The 19,467-nt window shown below is 42.0% G+C and overlaps 2 protein-coding genes across 3 annotated transcripts in view; both read right to left on the bottom strand.

Moving 5' to 3' along the window:
* The window catches only part of LOC108590462 (uncharacterized), a 56,212-nt gene that overhangs the window by 13,350 nt on the left and 23,395 nt on the right, over positions 1-19,467 (bottom strand). The window lies entirely within an intron of this gene.
* On the bottom strand, positions 12,564-15,268 carry LOC103791037 (melanoma-associated antigen C3-like). Of its 2 annotated transcripts, none has more exons than XM_035290169.3 (3): positions 15,174-15,268; positions 14,642-14,735; positions 12,564-14,333 (listed from the first exon to the last, which is right to left on the bottom strand). In XM_035290169.3, the coding sequence occupies exon 3, from the start codon at positions 14,263-14,265 to the stop codon at positions 13,060-13,062; it is 1,206 nt and encodes a 401-aa protein (XP_035146060.1). In that variant the 5' UTR covers positions 14,266-14,333; positions 14,642-14,735; positions 15,174-15,268; the 3' UTR covers positions 12,564-13,059. The 2 variants fall into 2 exon arrangements, with proteins under 2 accessions (XP_035146060.1, XP_035146058.1); XM_035290167.3 differs by having other exon boundaries at positions 15,211-15,268.

Here is a 19,467-nt window from a genome sequence, read left to right as displayed (position 1 = left end):
GAATTGGCACAGCCAGAGGGCATGTAAAGAGGCATGATGAATAAATGTAATGGAGTATCCTCAGGGGATCCTGGGACAGAAAACAGAATTTTGTGACAAGGAAATAAATATGAGTAAAGTATGTTTATTAATAAACAGTGGATGTTTGTGTGTCAATATTGGTTTATTAGTTTTAGGAAAACTTACCAATGTAAGACCTTAAAAACAGAAGCAATAGATTACGGGGCATATAAGAATATTCTTGAACACTGTCATAATTTTCTTGTAAATCTAAAATTATTCTAAAATAAAGTTTATTAAATATGAAAAGTTACCAATCTAGATAAAAGATATGTATGAAAAACCTATAGCAGATGTATCTTTTAAATATTTTAAATGTTGAAAGCTTCTAGTTTGAACTTGGGACTTAACCTAGAGTGTCTGCTATGAGTATTTCTATTACTTTTTATAGTAGAGGTAGTAGCAAGGGTAGTAATGCAAAAAGAAATAAATGAAGGGATGGGGATTGGCCAGTTGGAAACAAGCTTATGTGATTAATGGATGCTTTGACTGTGCGTGAAAAGAACACAGAAGAACTAAAGATAATTTAGGCCGGGCGCAGTGGCTCAAGCCTGTAATCCCATCTACTCAGGAGGCTGAGGCAGGAGAATTGCCTGAACCCGGGAGGCGAAGGTTGCGGTGAGCCGAGATTGCGCCATCGCGCACCAGCCTGGGTAACAAGAGCTAAACTCCGTCTCAAAAAAAAAAAAAAAGAACTAAAGATAATTTATTCAATATACAATAATATATCAGTTTGCTAATATCAGATCGGTATTCCAAAGAATGTCAACTTTTGTTTTCTGTCAGGGAGAGAGTATGAAAATGAAAGTAAAGAATATATAATTTTTAACCTATCATACTACCGTATCAAGTATCTTAGAAACTACCGTATCAAGTATCTTAGAAAAATGCTTAACCAAAAATAATTTTACAGATGAAAATTGTAAAATGTTGTTGAGACATATTAATGAAGACTTACATAAATATAAAATAAAATAAATTCATAGGTATGAAGTTTCAATATTTTAAATATGTTAGTTCTTCCAGAAAAAAGAATCTATAGATTGATTGCAATCCCAAATCAAAACAACCAAATGGCTTTGGACATGTGTGAATCACCTGATTCTAAATATAAAGACGTGCAAATGGTCAAGCACAGTCAACACATCCTTGAAAAAGAGTAATTAGTCTACCAGATAGTAAGAATTACAAAGCAGCTAATGTAATGAAGAGTTTGAGATTTAGATGCAGGAATTGGTCCATAGGCCAATGGAACTGAGTGGACAGTCCTGAGAAAACAAAAGCAACAAAACCAGCCTAAATATGCCCTTAACTGATAAGAAAAAAATCACAGCCTTAGAACGTGGAACAGTCTTGCAGAAATAGGTGTCAGTGGAACAACTGAGTATCCATATAAAAATCCTAATTTAAGTGGAACCCTTCTTCACACCATACACAAAACTATCACTAGGAGATGCAAAGCCTACTTAAAAAATACTAGATTACAAAAAATCTTCAAATATACACGGACATATACAGAATAATAAATAAGTGTCTGTTTAGATTAATTTTTAGGGAGTCAGCAGTAAAAATATATTACAGCATCAGTAAGGATAGAGGTGAAAGGATTGAAAGAGGCTGGGGTCGTTGGTCATGTCAGTAACAGAAGGAAGCAAGATAATATGAGTCAAAGGGGAAGAGAGGAAATGGCTGCTCCTTCTGCCCCTTGTCTCAGCCTATAGAAGGCCCTGCTACTTTCATGAGCCTTTTGCTTTCTCAGAGTAGCACTTAAAACTCAACAGTGGCTAGAGGAAGGCTACCTGGGACAATGATGTATTTATTCCCCCTCCTATTTGACCAGTCTTTCTGCTGACCTCTGTAACTCTGGGGATCTAAGAAATAGAACGTGAGTAGTTCTTTTCCAGAAAATCATGAACGGGCTATATTGTGTTGATGACAGAAACCTGACCAGGTCCACAAACACTTTGTCAACTTAAATCCAGTGCCAGGTTGCCCAAATGTGATTGGAGTAGAGGCCTGTCTCCCTCTACACATGGATTGGCGATCCACATGAAAGGAATTTCTGCTTCTCTTACTCTTAACAGGACCCTCAGAAAGATTCAGGAGCCCTGAGACTCCAAAAGAGGTTGACCTGTGGCTGAGCCAGAGATTTTACTGACGCTTGGGGTTCTGTTTATCCACTATGGCCAGAAAACTCAGCTGTTGACGAGCTGACGTCCTTCTTCAGCTTTGGCTCAGTGTCCCAGGGGCAGATGGCCCCTGCTCATAGCCAGAAATGGTGTATCGAACCTCAGTGTTCGAGGTGGAAATCCACAGACAACGAAGCTTTCTCCAAGACTGGGAGGCAGCTGGTGGCTTATTTCCAGCTCTGGCTCCCATGTCCTTGGTAATTATCCTCATGGAGTTGTTCTTCTGAGGTCCCAAAAAGGGAGCACTTCTTATGGAAGTGAAAAGAAAATGACAATCTATCTTTTGACCTCCTGACATTGGAAGTAAATGTCTCTCTTCCTGTCCAGAAGAGAGAGGGACTAATGTTCTTGGAATTGAATCAGTGGGACAGTGTCAGGGACCTTTTAAAAGGAGTGAAGACAACCTTTCTCCAAACATGACTCATCTTCAGTTCCTTTTTCTCACTTTAGTTTCAGCCTTCAGTGAACATGCTGCCACTGCCAGTGAAGTTGTACCATAGTTGCCATGAATGAGGACATTCCCAGATTTTAAGGAAGAAGTAGCAATTATGTGTGTATCAGAGAGGTTATAAAATAGACATAAATTCTAACAATAAACTGTAAGGACCAAATCATGCTTCAATTTTGCTTTTGGTAATAGAAAAGGTGACAAGATTTGTGTGCACATGCGCGCGCGCGTGTGTGTGTGTGTGTGCTTGATGCCTCTATTTCTTTCTCTTAATCCCCATCCAGTGCAATAGCATCTCTGTTCTCTCAACCACTAAAGTTCATTCCAAACCCTTCTATTTCAGTAAATCTCTGTTGCTACTGCTTTGGGTGAAACTAAGAGCATCTCTTCCCTAGACTATGGCAACAGCTTCCTTACTGTTGCTTTCTTGTTTTTTCATCACTGTAAAATCCATTGTCTTTTCAGTAGCCAATAACTTTTTAAAAATCCCAAACCATGGTTAATTTTCAAAGCTTACATATATCATATTTATTATGTAAAGTTATAAGCATTGTAACAAATGCAAGGAGTCCTGTATCATTGACCAGTTTCATCAGTCTAAAATTCCCCTGTGCATCTCCTGTGAAGTCAATCTCTGTACTTCTCCCAAGCCCCTAGCAACTATGCTCTGTTTTTATTAACAGTTCCTAGAGTTGTAACTTTCCCAGAATGTCATATGAATAGGCTCATACAATACTCACTTCTCAAAGAGTGGGTGTATCATTTTTCATTTTAATTAGCAAGGAATGGGAATGCCTGTTGTTCTAATAAAAACCTCTGTTACATTTGATATTTTTAGATTTTTAGATTTAAGTCATTCTAATAAGTGTGTAGTGGAATATTTTCTGGTTTTCATTTGCATTTCTCTAATGACAAATGACGTTGATCATCTTTTCACATGCCTCTTAGCAATTGGTGTATTCTCTTTTGTGAAGCGTCTGTTCAAATCATTTGCGTCTTTTTAAAATTAACAGAATGTTGAGAGTATTGCTGATTGGAAAATGCAGAGAGCAAACTTAATAAAAAATACAGAGTTCCCACATATCTCCACTAACCCACCCCCTGTGCCTGTGCACACACACACACTCCCATTTACATTTTGTAATAATGTTGCACACTTGCTCCAACTGATTGACCTGACACTACTACATCATTAACTAAAGTCTACAGTTTACATCAAGACTCAGTTTTAGTGTGGTGCATGCTGTTGCTTAGGGCAAATGTGTAACAAGCATTCAGCATTACAGTAACATACAGAATTGTTTCACCGTCTCAAATCTGTGTGCTTCACTTATTCATATATGCCCTTCCAAATCCCACCCGCTCTGAGGGCCCAGAAACCACTGAACTTTTCATTGTATCCACAGTTACCTGTTCCAGAATACAGGTGGAATCATAAATTATGCTCCATTTGTATATTTTCTGTTTTCAGAAATATATCTGCTTTCAAGATTCCTCTATGTGATACAACTAACAATGACTGAGAGTTCCCGTTGCTCCACATACTTGTCAATATTTGCTATTTCAGTGTTGTGGATTTCAGCCATTCTCATGGGTATCTAGTGCTATCTCCTAGTTGTTCTAATTCGCAATTTCCTAATGACATATAATATTAAAAATCTTCTCGCGTGTTTAATTGTCATTCATATATATTCTTTGCTGAGGTGCCTGTTCAGATTTTTTTTGCCCATTTTAAATCAGATTTTTTGTTTTCTTACAGTTGATCTTAAGAGTTTTGTGTATATTTTAATGCATGTCTTTTGTCAGATACTAGTTTCACAAATCTTTTATAACTGTTTCTGGCTTGCTTTTCATTCTCCTAGCAATGTGTGTGTTGCAGAATAGAATTGGTAAGTTTTAATGAAATTCAACTTATCACTTTTTGTCATAGATGGTTGGTACTTTAGGTGCTGCATCTAAAATAGTTTGGTGACCAAACCCAAGGTCACCTAAAGACTGCACTCATAAATCTGACAAAAATTTAAAAGATGATAAAATATGTGTGTAAAAATATAAGGTATTCCTATACATTTATTTTAGAGGAAACGAATCGCTGAAACATTTTGGGAAATAAGTCAGCAACATGTTAAAAAATATGAAATATTCATGTCGTGTTTACTTTGACTCACTTTCCACATTCATATGCCTTTCCTATAAGAAATTGCATGCATGTGCCCAATAATTTGTGTTCACAGTTGTTGACTGTAGTTCTATTAATTACAGCCACAAGGGAGAAACAAACACATGTTCATCAGGAGAAGATTTGTTCAACTTGTTATTTCACCGAAATAAATTATAATTCTAGGGAGTAATTACAAAAGCAATACAAAACTATATGTGTTTTCATGGAAAGCTTCTGCATCCATTGTAATAAGTGAGTAGTTTGGTTTGTTAGGATGCCATAGCAGTGCCACAAGCTGGGTGATAGAAACAGAAATTTCTTGTCTCACAGTTTTGGATTCTGGTAGACCAAGAGCAAGGTGTATGCAAGGTTGGTTCCCTCTGAGGGCTATGAGGGAAGGATGTTTTCCAGGCTTCTTTCCTGGTCTTGTAGATAGCTGTCTTCACCCCATGTCTGTTCACATTATCCTATCGGGATACATATCTCTGTGTCCAAAATTCTCCTTTTTATAAGGACTCCAGTCATATCAGATTAAGGCCCACATTCATAACCTCATGTTAACTTGTTTGCCTCTAAAATGATCTTATCTCCAAATAATGCCACATTTTGATATTGACATAGGATTTTGGAGAGGATGCAGATGAACTTAGAATAGTGGTACAGGCGAGTGGCAGATCTATACTATATTATTTCCCATGTATAGATGTATAGTGTGTGTGTGTGTGTGTGTGTGTGTGTGTGTGTGTGTACGCAGATCTGTTTATAAAAGCCTGAAGTCAGCTTTTAACTTCTGAGTAGAAGGCTGAATTTTAGAGGAACTGTGTAAAGGGGGAAATTGTGAGTTGTATTTTTAGAATTTTTTTTTGCAAGAAGAATACATGTACTATCTTCTTTTAAGTAAAATATTAAAGTAAGCCTAAGAACAGGAGTAGGAGCAGTGCAGTAGTCAGATAAAGCAACAGAAATCTGAAGGAACAGAAAAAAATATCCCTGAAATTTCAACGGCTTTACACAGCAAGGTTATTTTTACGCACATAAATTCTGATTCGAGTTAGCAAGGTGTTATGGGCTGAATTGTGCCCCTCCCCCTAAATTCATACAGTACTGCAGAACATCACTGTATTTGGAGATGGAACCTTTGAAGAGGCAATCAAGGTAAAGTAAGGTCATATGTGTAGGACCTTATTCAATATGACTGATGCCATTATAAGAATTAGAAATTAGGACACAGACACTCACACCAAGTAACAACCACGTAAGAATTCAGTCAGAAGGCAGCCATCTACAAACCATAGAACAAAGCCACAGACTAAATCAAATCAGCCAACAACTTGATCTTGGATTTTCAGCCTCCAGAAAGATGAGAAAATAAGTTTCTATTGTTTAAGCCACCCAGTCGGTGGCATTTTGTTATGGGATAATAAACAAATGCACAACGAGTCTCGGCTCTCACGTGATTCAGGAACTGAAGCTGCTTTCATCTTTTAGCTGCACATCACAACATGGTAGCTGCTGAAATGAAAAGAAAGCATGGGAATTTTGCCCTGGCTTTGGCCTAACTACAAATATGCAGCCAGGAAAGAGAGGTAGAAGAGATAGAAATGGGCACTTGTACTGTTACCCAGAAACTATTACAGTGCTCAGTTACAAGCAACTATTGACATTTATGGCAATAAGTCCCTTCATTTCTTGGAATCGTTTCTGGAAAGACAAACATTGCCTTGAAATCTTCCAACTGTTTTTGGATCCTATAAGAAACTGCGGTTTCAAATACAGTATTACATCTAGTTTTAAAACAATTATTTAACTCTTGGCAGGGAGGGCTCCACCTTTTTCCCTCAATAGCACTTTTCTGCACTGCCGTTTTAATAACCTGTAAAGTATCTTAAGGTTGAGAATGTTCTCATTCCTTTTGATGTACAGTATATATCTTACCCTGTGAACTTCTGCTACCTTCCAATGACTGAACATTCCTGAGTTGTACAGGTCTCAAACTTCCAGCCTCAGGTGATCCGCCTGCCTCAGTCTCCCAAAGTGCTGGGATTACAGGCGTTAGCCACTGAGCCTGGCCTCCTACAGTTGTACAGGTGTCTGTGACACACTGCAAATCAGGATTTTCCTGCGGTGCAGGAACACAGACAAGAGACACCGGAAGGATGGATAACTATTGCTTTCTTTTTAAATCAGACCTAGCATGTCCACCAAGGAACCCTTGTTCATATCATAGGTGGACTTCAGAATTTTGTGTGTTTTGTTTTTTAGAAATTTGGCTTGTTGGCCAGGCACGGTGGCTCATACTTGTAATCCCAGCACTTTGGGAGGCCGAGGCAGGCAGATCACCTGAGGTTGAAAGTTAAAAGCCAGCCTGATAAACATGGAAAAACCCCATCTCTGGGCACTGTGGCACATGCCTGTAATCCCAGCTACTCAGGAGGCTGATACAGGAGAATCACTTGAACCCAGGAAGAGGAGGTTGCAGTGAGTGGGGATCACGCCATTGCACTCCAGCCTGGGCAACAAGAGCAAAACTCCGCCTCAAAAAAAAAAAAAAGGAGAAAAAAAGAAATTTGGCTTCTTGTGGTTGTTTATTTACAAAGTGATTTCTATAGTCTTTTCTCACCTACAAAGTTTTTGAGGGAAGCTTTGGTTTTGGATCACCTATGAGAACTCATTCATCTTTGTATGTGTTCAGTGGCCTGTTTCACATAAATCTTTTTACAGTCCTACTCCTAATATCAAATAGCACGATGATTTCAAAAACTCTGTTTCTGACTTCAGCATTACATCCCTAAAACCAGTATATTATGTGGCAAATAAGATTCTACTCACCAGCTTACGTGGCTATGCTTTGAGGGTGTGTTGAAGATGCCCATGGTAGGTACTGAAACATCCCTGTCCAAAATGCACATTTACATCAAAAAGCTGTTGTTATCATAGAGGATCCAGGGTGAGGGATTAAACAGTCAGGGAACTTCTGCAGGGAGTAGAATGGCTTCTGTCAGGGGAAGGGCAGTTGACTCCAGGCTACTACCCTGGGAGCTGGGCCCAGTCTTCACAAGAAGAAACCTTAGTGACAAGCTGATCAGCAGGCCACGTTCCAGATTTAGGTAAGAGCGCATGCAGAGAAGGTCAAAAGGAAGGTCCTATAATGTGGGAAAGAGCTGGGACTGAACAAAACTGCTGACCCCTGGAGAGAGGCAGCTCTGAGGAAATCTAGGGTTCATGACAGGAGGAATTTAAGTAAAGAAAGGCCACAACAATTCCTGAATTGTATTTCGTTTTTATTGTCACCTTCCTTCTTGAGGCTGAACCTAATATCTTAGCCATGTGGCTATCTTTAGGTCACCGCAAAGATATTAAGAATAGTGAAGAGAACTGACGTAAGAGGCAGAAGGCCTCCCTCAGGCTGGGGAGCAGTGGGAACAGGATGGACCTAGATGAATTCATACCAGGGTTCAAGTACCAGCCCTGCCACATTCTAGCCATGCAATCTTGGGGAAATTATCAAACACTGTGAGCCTCAGGTTCCCCTATGTAAAATAGGCTTGGTAAGTCCTGTCTTGTAGAAGTGCTGGAAGATATATAACGTGAGTAAAGCATGTGGCACAGTGTCTGACATACTTTGGATCGTAATGAATGGCAGTTGTAATCAAATACGATTATAACCCCAGAGGCTGCTGCTACCTTTACTTAAAAATTCAGCTCTTATTTTTATGATTCAAAAATCTGGGAAAATATATAGCTGAATACATCACAGAATAAGTACTCAACCAATAATTCAGCTTCCTAAATAAAACTCAGTACATTGTGTTTCCGAAAGGATATATTGTATACTTTGGGTAAGGTAAGACTTTTGTAGCTGGAATGCAACTGAAAGATCACAGATTTTGAGTGAAGGACAAACTCCTTTTCACCTTCCCCATTGCTCATCCATCCAAACCACGATTTCTATTTATGCTTCACTAAAAACCTAGCCCTTGTTTACAGTTCCCATATTACATTCAACATAACCCAATTAAAAGTCCCGTCAATGGAATGGGCTCTGGCTCTCCCTGGCCAGGCAAATGAGTTCCAGCCTAGAGGCTTCTGGGCACCACTTCAAGGAATTATCACCATGTTTCTCAGGAAACCCTTGCAGATGATGGGGACCAATCACCTAGTCCTTGCACTGTGTTCAAGTGCACCAGTACAAGAGCTGCAAGACACCTTCTGTTACTTCCCCATGTGGAGACTCCTCTCTGCCTCATCCTTCACCCAGAGGGACCTGCTCAGAGCAATTTTCCATTCCAGGCTTTTCTCTCACCTTCAGAGAGTCTGAGCCCTGCCACCACCCAGATTCTTTTTTTTTTTTTGAGACGGAGTTTCGCTCTTGTTACCCAGGCTGGAGTGCAATGGCGCGATCTTGGCTCACCGCTACCTCCGCCTCCTGGGTTCAGGCAATTCTCCTGCCTCAGCCTCCCGAGTAGCTGGGATTACAGGCACGCACCACTATGCCCAGCTAATTGTTTTGTATTTTTAGTAGAGACGGGGTTTCACCATGTTGACCAGGATGGTCTCGATCTCTTGACCTCGTGATTCACCCGCCTCGGCCTCCCAAAGTGCTGGGATTACAGGCGTGAGCCACCGCGCCCAGATTCTGAACAATCAGCTCCCACAGAAGCACCTGCAGTTTCCTGAAGCCCAAAACTGCCTTAGTTTAGGGCCTTCATACTTGAAGGCTCCAAGAGGAGTCTCACCTCCCCACTGTTTTAACTCATTCTTTAGATTGTAGAGAAAATCTTACCCTTCCTGATATGGTTTCTGCACCTAGACTTTACCATGTTATGGGTAGGAATAAACCTTGTTTTGTTAATATCCCCACTACTAACAGAGCCTTCCACAAGGAAATGCTGAAATAATGTTCAGCAGGTAAAGGAGTTGGTGATGCTCTTATTTATTCAGATTTAAATTCTGTTGATTCTTTAATAAGCCAAACAAACCCAAATATATATCTTTAATTTTCAAGAACAACAGAATGAAGGGGATGAGGAAAGTCAAAAATTAACAATTCCTTATTTTGTTCCACTATTTAAATGATGAGTCCTTTCACATTTTAAAGGAAATTCCAATCCCAACACCACATTGCACTCTTTCAGATCATTAGACAGAAGGGTTTCATTTTTTCCTTACAAATTATCGAATTCTTACTCTTAAACCAGATAAAGAGCAGTATATGTGTGATGAATATTCATAAACTAAGATTCTGAAGTGAATTAAGCCAATCAAAAGGAGAAGCATGTAAAAACTCCCCCCCACCCCATCCAAAGCCGTTAAAATCTAAGTCACTCATATGAAACAGGAACACAAAGAAGACTGTAGTCCCTCCAGCTCCACTCTGGCCCTCCGCTGCATAGAACCTCGACTGCCCTCTTCAAACACAGAGGGGGAATCTGCCTCAGACTTCACTCAGGACAGAAGTTGGAGGACATAACACTGGAGCTTGCACTGGGATGGCAGTATCATCATCTGTGGTGTCAATTATGGCCTGGGCTCTGTCTTCCACATCTTTCAAAGCATCCATGTACCAGAATGGAAAGGAACTAGGGATGGTACTGGATAGCTTGGCTAAAAACTTGAGGACTAATAAAAAGAGATGCATTCTTTCTGGAAGTTGAACAAAAGCACCTATTACATAGCTTCAAACACTGTAACAGAGGCACTCAAATTGTACTGCCTTTCTGGGCTTTAATTAAAATGTAATGAAAGATTAAAAAAAAAAAAACTCTAGGACTAAACAAGAAAGCACAAAGGGAAGATGAAACGGAGGGGGGCTGTAATCTGAAAAATGCTGGGGATGGACTAATCTGCCAGCACCTGAACAGCCAGCTCTCAAGAAACCTAGGGCTCGGAACAAGAGGACTTCAGATATAGAAAGCCAATAATATTCCCTGAATTATACTTTATTCCCATTTTTATCTTCCATCTTTAGGCCTAACTTAATATCTTAGCCACATAGTTCAAATTTATTTCACCTGAGAGACAGTAAGAAGTGTGAAAAGGGCCAGGCACGTGGCTCATGCCTGTAATCCTAGCAGTTTGGGAGGCCGAGGCGGGTGGATCATGAGGTCAAGAGATCGAGACCATCCTGACCAACGTGGTGAAACCCCGGAGGCCGAGGTGGGTGGATCACGAGGTCAAGAGATAGAGATTAACCTGGCCAACATGGTGAAACCCCGTCTCTACTTAAAAAAAAAAAAAAAAAAAAACATTAGCTGGGGGTGGTGGTGTGCACCTGTAGTCCCAGCTACTTGGGAGGCTGAGGCAGGAGCATTGCTTGAACCTGGGAGGCGGGAGGTTGCAGTGAGCTGAGCTCACACCACTGCACTCCAGCCTGGCGCCTTGCGACAAAGGGAGACTCTGTCTCAAGAAAAAAAGAAGTGTGAAAAGAATTAACAGGCTACGGCCTTCCTCAAGCTAGGTGGGGACAGTGTGGGCCTAAATGAATTCAGATCAGGGCTCAAGTCGCAACTTTGCCACAGTCCAGCCACGTAATCTTGGGAATTTATCACGCATCATGAGCCTTGGGTTCTTCATCTGTAAAATGGGTTTGATAAGCCCTGTCTTGTAGAATTGCAGGAATGCATAGAAATGTGAGTAAAATGCCTGCCACAGTGCCTGGCATATATTGGAATTGTAATAAATCGCAGTTGTTATCAATGATTATAACACCAAAGGTTGCCACAGTCTTTTGGGCAAAATGCAGCTCTTAGTTTTCTTATTCAAAACATCTCAGAGAATATGTAGGTGAATGCGTCTTGGAAACCCAACTTAACCAAAACTTTGATTTCATAAATAAAACTCAGTGCATTTTTTTCTGAAAGGGTATACTGTATAATTTGCAAGAGGGAAGGCATCTTCAGCTGGAATGCAACTCAAAGATGCTAGAATTTGAGTCACAGACCAACTCCTTCACACCTTCCCCACTGCTCATCCATCCAAACCACTATTTTTATTTATCCTTCACTAACAATCTAGTCCTTGCTTACAGGTTGCTCACATTACATTCAAAATACCCTAATTAAATGTCTTTCAATGGAGTGGGAGCTGGCTCTCCCAGGCCAGGCAAATAAGTGCCAGCCTAGGGGCTTCTGAGCAACACTTCAAGGGATTATCATCCTATTTCTCAGGAAATCCTTGCAGATGATGGGTATCAATCACCGAGTTCTTGCACTGTGTTACAGCTCACCAGTTAGAGAGCTGCAGGACACCTCCCATTACTTCCCCATGTGGGGACTCCTCTCTGCCTCATCCTTCACCCAGAGGGAACTGCTCAAGTAGCTTTCCATTCCAGGCTTTTCTCTCACCTTCTAAGAGTCTGGCCCCTGCCACCACCCAGCTTCATGACAATCAGCTCCCACAGAAGCAACTGCAGTTTCCCCAAGCTCAAAACTGCCTTAACTCATTTGAAGGTTCACATCCGGAGTCCCACTTCCCCAGTATTTTTAAGATGTTCTTTAGATTATAGAGAATATCTTACCACCTTCCTGACATGGCTTTTCTCCTAGACTCTACCATTTTATGGGTAGAGATAAGTCTTGCTTTTCATAGTGTCCCCACTACTAAGAGCACCATCCACAAGTAAATGCTCAAAGAATGTTTAGCAAATAGCCACTGAGGCTTTTATTTATTAAGATTGAATTTCTGCTGCTTTCTTGAATAAGCCAAGCAATTCAAGGTATGAATCTTTAATTTGGAAGCGCAACACAGTAACAGGATAAGGTCATGCGAATATATCAACCATACTTTATTTTGTTCCACCAGTTAACTGCAGAGTTATTTCACGTTTTAAAGAAAATTCTTACCGAACATCACAATATACTGTTTCAGTTCACAGAATAAGACAGGTTTTCCCTTTTTTCCTTATGAAATATCACTCTTTCTCTTAAACCAGACAAACAGCAACACAAGTGGAAATAATAATCATAAACTAAGATTACAACTCAAAGATGTTAGAATTTGAGTCAAAGACCAACTCCTTTATTGGAAGGAGAAGCATTTGTAAAATACACCCCCCCACACACACAAAAACTGTTAAACTCTAAGTCACTCATATAAAACAAGAACACAAAAAACACTGTGGTCCCTCTGGCTCCACTCTGGCCCTCCCCTGCCTAGAACCTCGACTGCCCTCTTCAAACACAGGGAAGACTGTGCCTCAGACTTCACTCAGGACAGAAGTTGGAGGACATGACACTGGGGCTTGCACTGGCCATGGCAGTACTATCATCTGCGGTGTCAGTCATGGCCTGGGCTCTGCCTTCCACATCTTTCAAAGCATCCGTGTACCAGGACGGAAAGGAATTAGGGATGGTAGCGGATAGCTTATCCAAAAACTCTAGGACTTTCCTCTTGCTGACTTCTGAATGGGCTCTTGTACCCCACAAGAATTCGTAATGTGGAGGAGCACTGTTGGGCACCTCCCGGTACTCCAGGTACTTTCTCTGCACCCAATCTTTAGTGAGGAGCTCTCTCGGCTCCCCATATATAAAGTGCTCCCTCCCAGGATACACCCCTATTGCACTCAACACTTCCCAGATGGCCTCCTCGGGGACACAGTTGCCCTTTATGAAGATCGTACTGAGAATAAGAATCAGGAGACAGTTCTGGGGCATGCCCTGGTCATCAAGCAGGCTTCCCTCACAGGTGAGGTCTAATGTGTCTTCAAAGAAATAGCAGTGGTTCTTAGGGTCCATATCAGTCAGGGAAATGCCAAAAATTAGCTCTATGAACTGATGGGCTTTCCCAAAGATCATAGGAAAATAGTCCTTATATTCCTCGGTGACAGTAGTCAGCATCTCTGCCTTTGTGACAGGCTCCTTTTTTTGATACTTGAGGAGAAAATACTGCACCAACTCAGTCACTTTTTCATCCAGCACATACCTGTTCAAGGACTGACTATCTGGGAAAGCCTGCCATACAGGTGTTTCCTGCTCTTCTCCACTGCTAGACTCCTCCTCCAATGGGGTCCACAAGAAAGGGGAGGAGCAGGAGTTCAGAGAACTCTGGGGAGGATTCTGCAGAGGACTCGGGGGATGATTCTGCAGATGACTCTGGGGAGAACTCTGTGGAACACCCTGGGGAGACATCTCAGGAGAACCTTGGGGAGGAATCTCGGGAGGACTCTGGGGAAGAGGTGGTATCCCAGCAACAGGCACCTCCTCATCTTCTGAAGCACTCAGAAATAGAGTACAGAGTGAGGATGAGGACGAAGAAGAGGAGGGGAATAAAAAGTGGAAAGAGGAAGAGGAGGAGGCATCCTCCTCTTCCTCATCTATGGAATCCTGTGCCTCTACCAAGTCCTCTATCACAGTCGGGTTCTGTAAGTCTTGCTCAAAGCCGAGGTGTGAAAGGTTTGGAAAGAGAGGCATAAGGCCTGTTGTTCAGGAGCAGCAGGTAAACGTGTGAGCAGGAACGGAGATGATGGGATCCAGCACGCCTGAGGGAGAGAGTGACAGTGTGAGTGACCTCGGCTGAGAGAGGCACACATAATTGGTCTGACAAAGGCGGCCTTACATCTCTCCTTCTCTTAAAGTGGTCCTCTAGGGCCTGACAGGTCTCCTGTCTTCCTAGGGGGGTTGTTCCCTGGGAACCTGTAAGAGGATGTGAGGAAGCAGCTCGGGGCACAGCTGGTAGGCAGAACCCCAGGCTTCGGGACTGACAGTAGGTGGTTAGGACTGGGTGCTGCCGGGTCTGCTCTGTTTGTGGGGGTAGGACCCTTGGTACACCATCAGGGTGTGCACTCACCTTGACTCCTGACACTGCCTGGGCCTCCTCTGCTGTTCTGGCTTTAGCAAGTGCAACTGAGACCCAGTTCGTCACCACCTGGTTCCTGGAGCGCCTGCAAGAGGAAGTGAAGGAGCACCTCAGGCTAAAGACTGCAAGCAGAGGCTTGGGCCTCCCAGGGCTGACAGCCGGGGCTGGCCAGACTCCGAGAGCCCCACAGCTCCGGACTGCATGGTCCCCTGAGAATTTAATTAGCATTCTCACCGCTTCTCAGAGAGGGTCAGGCCCCACCACTCTGCCGGCCTGAGGCAAAACCTCAGAGCAACCTCCACATCCCTGAGAGCAGAGGGAGGTAGTGAGGAGGCAGCCACGTCCCATACTCTTACCACGGGGCAGTCGGGGCAGCCTCACATCTGCTCTGAAGCACATGTGACACTTCAGTCCTCCCTCTTATCCCCAGCAGGGCCTGGGACTCTTCCCTCTGCCAACCGGAGGCAGCTGCCTCTGCTGACTTGCCGTGGGACACTCAGACCAAGGCCTCCCCGTCCCTTACCGTGAGGACCGCCCATTTCTGACTTCCCTCTGCTGACCTTACTCCAGAGTTTTCACAAAACGCCGCAGGTCCTTCGGACTCACAAGATGGAGACCAGCAAGCACATCCGGGAACCTTGCGGGGGTTGACCAGCGCTGAAGGCAGGGGCAGCGTGGGGCGGGGCCTCCTCTCTGCGGAGGAATCACCCCGCCACCTCTCTGCCTCCTTCCACCTTTTCCTGACCACTTTCCCCAACTCCTGCTCCACTTCTTCCTGCCCTCCTCAGCGCCCCCGTCTCAGTACTTTATGCCGGCTTCCCTAACCCCCCCAACCCCTTTCCATCCAGCTCCCGGTCCTCTTTCACAGATTCCTCCCTCTTCCCTGACCCCTCTCATCCCTTCCTGCCCTCCTCCCTGTCTTCTCCCACCCCATTCTGTCCGCCCTGACCCCTTTCTCCCCTTAATGTCCACCTCCCCGCCCCTTCCTAACCTTTCCTGTTCACCTTACACCCCCCTTCACTTTTTATTGCCCACCTTTCCATTCCTTCCCACCCCTTCCTATCCACCTCCCAAGTTACTCCGACCTCTTCGTGCTCACCAACCTGCCCTCTTCCACCCTTTCCTGCCTATCTCCCCACTCCCTCCCACCTATTTCTGTTAACTTCCTCACCCTTCACCCACCTCTCCCTCTCCAAGTCTTTTGTCTATGGGTGTCAGCAGGGAGTGGCTGGGCGACGCATGGGCCTCCCCTCCATGTTGGGAGGTCACTGTCCTTCCACAGAGTTCTCATCTTGTTAGTTGGCCAGTCCTGGGGCTCCTCTCTCTGCATAGCTGAAACTGCCCCCCTCAGAGACATCTTTCCCTCCAGCTGACTCCCAAAATGGAAGTCAGAAAGCTGTACATCTGGGGACCCTGATGGGCTTCTCCAGAGCTGACAGCAGGCACAGGGACAGGGAAGGGCCACTACCATCCTTGGGTGTTCCCTTCCAGCCTTCCTCAGAGGCTGTGCCTGGACTCTTGAAACTGCCTGGACTCACTGACTCTGTGCATCTGAGTCTTTCACCTCCGAATTAGCCCCTCCCATCCCTGAGACCTGCGAGGTGCAAGAGAGGTAGCGACGCATTCAACCACCGTGGGATAGGGCCTCCCAGGCCCCAGGCAGGGCTCCACTGCCCTCCGTCTGAAATGGGGTGGAAAGGCCCCTCAGTCTTCATTAGCATATTATTCCTGACAGGGCCTGCACTCCCCACTTGTCCTGTCCAGACAGCAACACTTCTTCTGTCATCCGCTAAAATCCATTCCAAAACCTACCACTTTAAGTACTGCTGTGTGTGAAATTAATATAATCTCTCGCCTAACGTCGTATGTCAACGGCTTCCTTAGTTTTGCTTCTTTTCCTACCCTTGTCCCAGAAAAATCCATTGTCTTTTCAGCAGCCTGTGAGTGATCCTTTTAAAAACCAATACATTATTAATTTTTTAAAATACACTCATCAGATTTAGCTATTATGTGAAGTTATACGTATTTTGGCAAATGCATGGAGTCCCATATCTACCAACCAAGTATTATACCAACCACTTCTATCACCCTTAAAGTCCCCTGCGCATCTCCTTTGAGGTCGATCAAGGCACTTCTCCAAAGACTCTGGCAACTATACTGTTTTCAGTTCACATGATTTTAACTTTCACAATTTGTCATATGAGTAGCTTCACAAAATACGGATTTCAAAGTGTGGCTATACCATTTTTCAGTTCAACTATCAAGGAATGAGAATTCCTCTTGTTCCATATCCTCTCATACTTTTAGTATTTTATATTTTCAGATGCTAGCCGTTCTAATAAGCCTGTATTTGAATCTCATTTGGTTTTTGTTTGCATCTTGCTAATGACAGATGACGTTGGTCATCTTTTTATATGCCTTTTGCTGATTGGTATATTCTTTTCAGTAAAGTGTCAGTTCAAATCATTTGCATCTTTTAAAAAGTTAATAGACATCATTTTTAGAGCATTGCTAATCCCAAAATACAAAGAGAAAACTTATTTCATCAAAGTTATAGAGTTCCCACATATATATGCCACCCCCAATTCCTGCCCTGCCCTACGCACACACACACAGTGTCTCCTAGTATTTATATTTTGTATTATTACGGCATGTTTGCAACAACTGATGGGCCTGTATTTATACCTCATTATTAGGTAAAGTTCACAGTTTACATCAGAACTCACTCAACGTTGGGGATGCTACGGGTTTTGGTAAGTGTGTAATGGTGAGCATTCATCATTACAGTATCACACAGAATTGTTTCACCATCCTAAATCTCCTGTGTGCTTCACCTATCAATTCCCTTTGCCTCAAACCTAACCCTTCAGCCTCTGGAAACCAGATATTTTTAGTGTATTCATAGTTACCTGTTCCAGAATATTGTATGATTGGAATCATACATAATGTAGCCTTTGAAGATTTTATTCTTTCACTTAGCCTTACGCTTTTATGATTCCTCCAGGTCTATCCTACTAACAATGACTGAAAGTTCCTGTTGCTCAACATATGGGTCAATATTTGATGGTTCGGTGTTTTGAATGTCAGCCGTTCTCCAGGGTGTGTAGTGCTATCTCCTAGTTGTTTTAGTTCGCAATTCTCAAATGACATATGACATTGAACAGTTTTATATGCTTATTTTAAATTCCTATATATTCATTGGTTGTGTACCTGTTTATGGTTTTCATCCACTTGAAATTGGGTTGTCTTCTTATGGTTGGATTTTCAGAGTTCTGAACATATTTAAAGGTATATCTTTTATCAGATACGTGTTTCACAAAACATTTATTCCAGTCTCTGGATTGTCTTTTCAGGATCTTAACAGTGACTTTTCAGAGTTGAAGTTTTTCGTTTTAACAAAGTCCGATTTATCTCTTTTTTCTTAGATAGCTGGTGCTTTCAGTGTTGCATCTGAAAAAGTCATCATCAAAATTAAGGTTACCTAGGGTTTGCACTCATAAGTTTAACCACATTTTGGTGTTGCATCTAAGAGCCGGCACCAAACGCAAAGTCACCTAGGGTTTGTCCCCATAAGTTTGACCAACATGTAAAACTCTGATAAAATATGTTTGCAAATAAATGAATCATTTCCCCATAGACAAATATGGCGAATAATAATAATAATTATTAAATAATAATAATTTCCTCTGTTAATGTGAGATAATTAATTGGTGAAATATTTTAGGGAAAAAAGTCAGTAACATTCAAAAAATATAAAATATTCATACTGACTCAGTTTCCTCATTAAAATGCATTCCATATAAGTAATTATAAGCACTTGTTCAAGAATTTATGCTCAGAGATGTTGATTGTATTTATATAAATTATAGCCACAAAAGATAAACAAATATTTGTTCATCAAGAGGAGATTTGTTCAATTCATTATTGCATAGAAATCACAAGTTCTCACTAATCTGTGGGAGCTAAGAATTAAAAGAATTGATCTCATGAACATAGAGAGTAGAAGAATGATTACCAGAGGCTGGAAAGGGTAGTTAGTGGGTACAGCAGGAGTGGGCATGGTTAGTGGGTACAGAAGTATAGTTAGAATGATGAATTGGACCTAGTATTGGCTAGCACAACAGGGTGACTATAGTAAAAAGTGATTTAATTGTGCATTTAAAATAACTAAAGGAGTATAATTGGATTGTTTGAAACACAAAGGATAAATTCTTGAGGTGATAGATAGCCCTTTTGCCCTGATTTGACTTTTATGCATTGCCTGCCTGCATCAAGATATTTCATGGAATCCAGAAATATGTACATACATCTACTATATGTCCACAAGATATATAAAAAAAAGTTAAAGAAACATTTCCATAAGCAGAAAACAGATTAATTGTCCCTCTCAGAGCACCATATTCTCTAGATTTCCAGAAGCAGTGACTTTGGTAAATGTAACTTTGGTAGGTCATCCTTGGTGAGAACGCTCTCTTTCATGTTGGTTTTGTTGGGTAATTGTGATTACGCACTAAACCAAAGATTATAGCTTAGTCAAAATAAAGCAATAAATGTAGTGCACACACTGAATTTGGCATTGTGAACAAAATGAGAAGCAGTGAACAGACTACAATTATTCAATACCCAAAAATTCCAAATTGCCGAATCTTTTTTGCAAGTTAAAGAAATATTTCAGGAATTTCATTTATACAAGCAGAATGTCAAAAGCTGTCCATGATAATTACTAGCTTTGTGACCTTGAAGTTATTTAACTTCTTTCTGATTCATTGTTTTATATACAAAAGCAATGATAATAGTATTGCCACATAAAGTGGTGA

The sequence above is a fragment of the Callithrix jacchus genome, chromosome X (assembly GCF_049354715.1).
Source record: "Callithrix jacchus isolate 240 chromosome X, calJac240_pri, whole genome shotgun sequence".
NCBI classification, from domain to species: Eukaryota; Metazoa; Chordata; class Mammalia; order Primates; family Cebidae; genus Callithrix; species Callithrix jacchus.
Note: the sequence above shows the minus strand (reverse complement) of the source record. Positions and strands in the feature narration are given on the sequence as shown.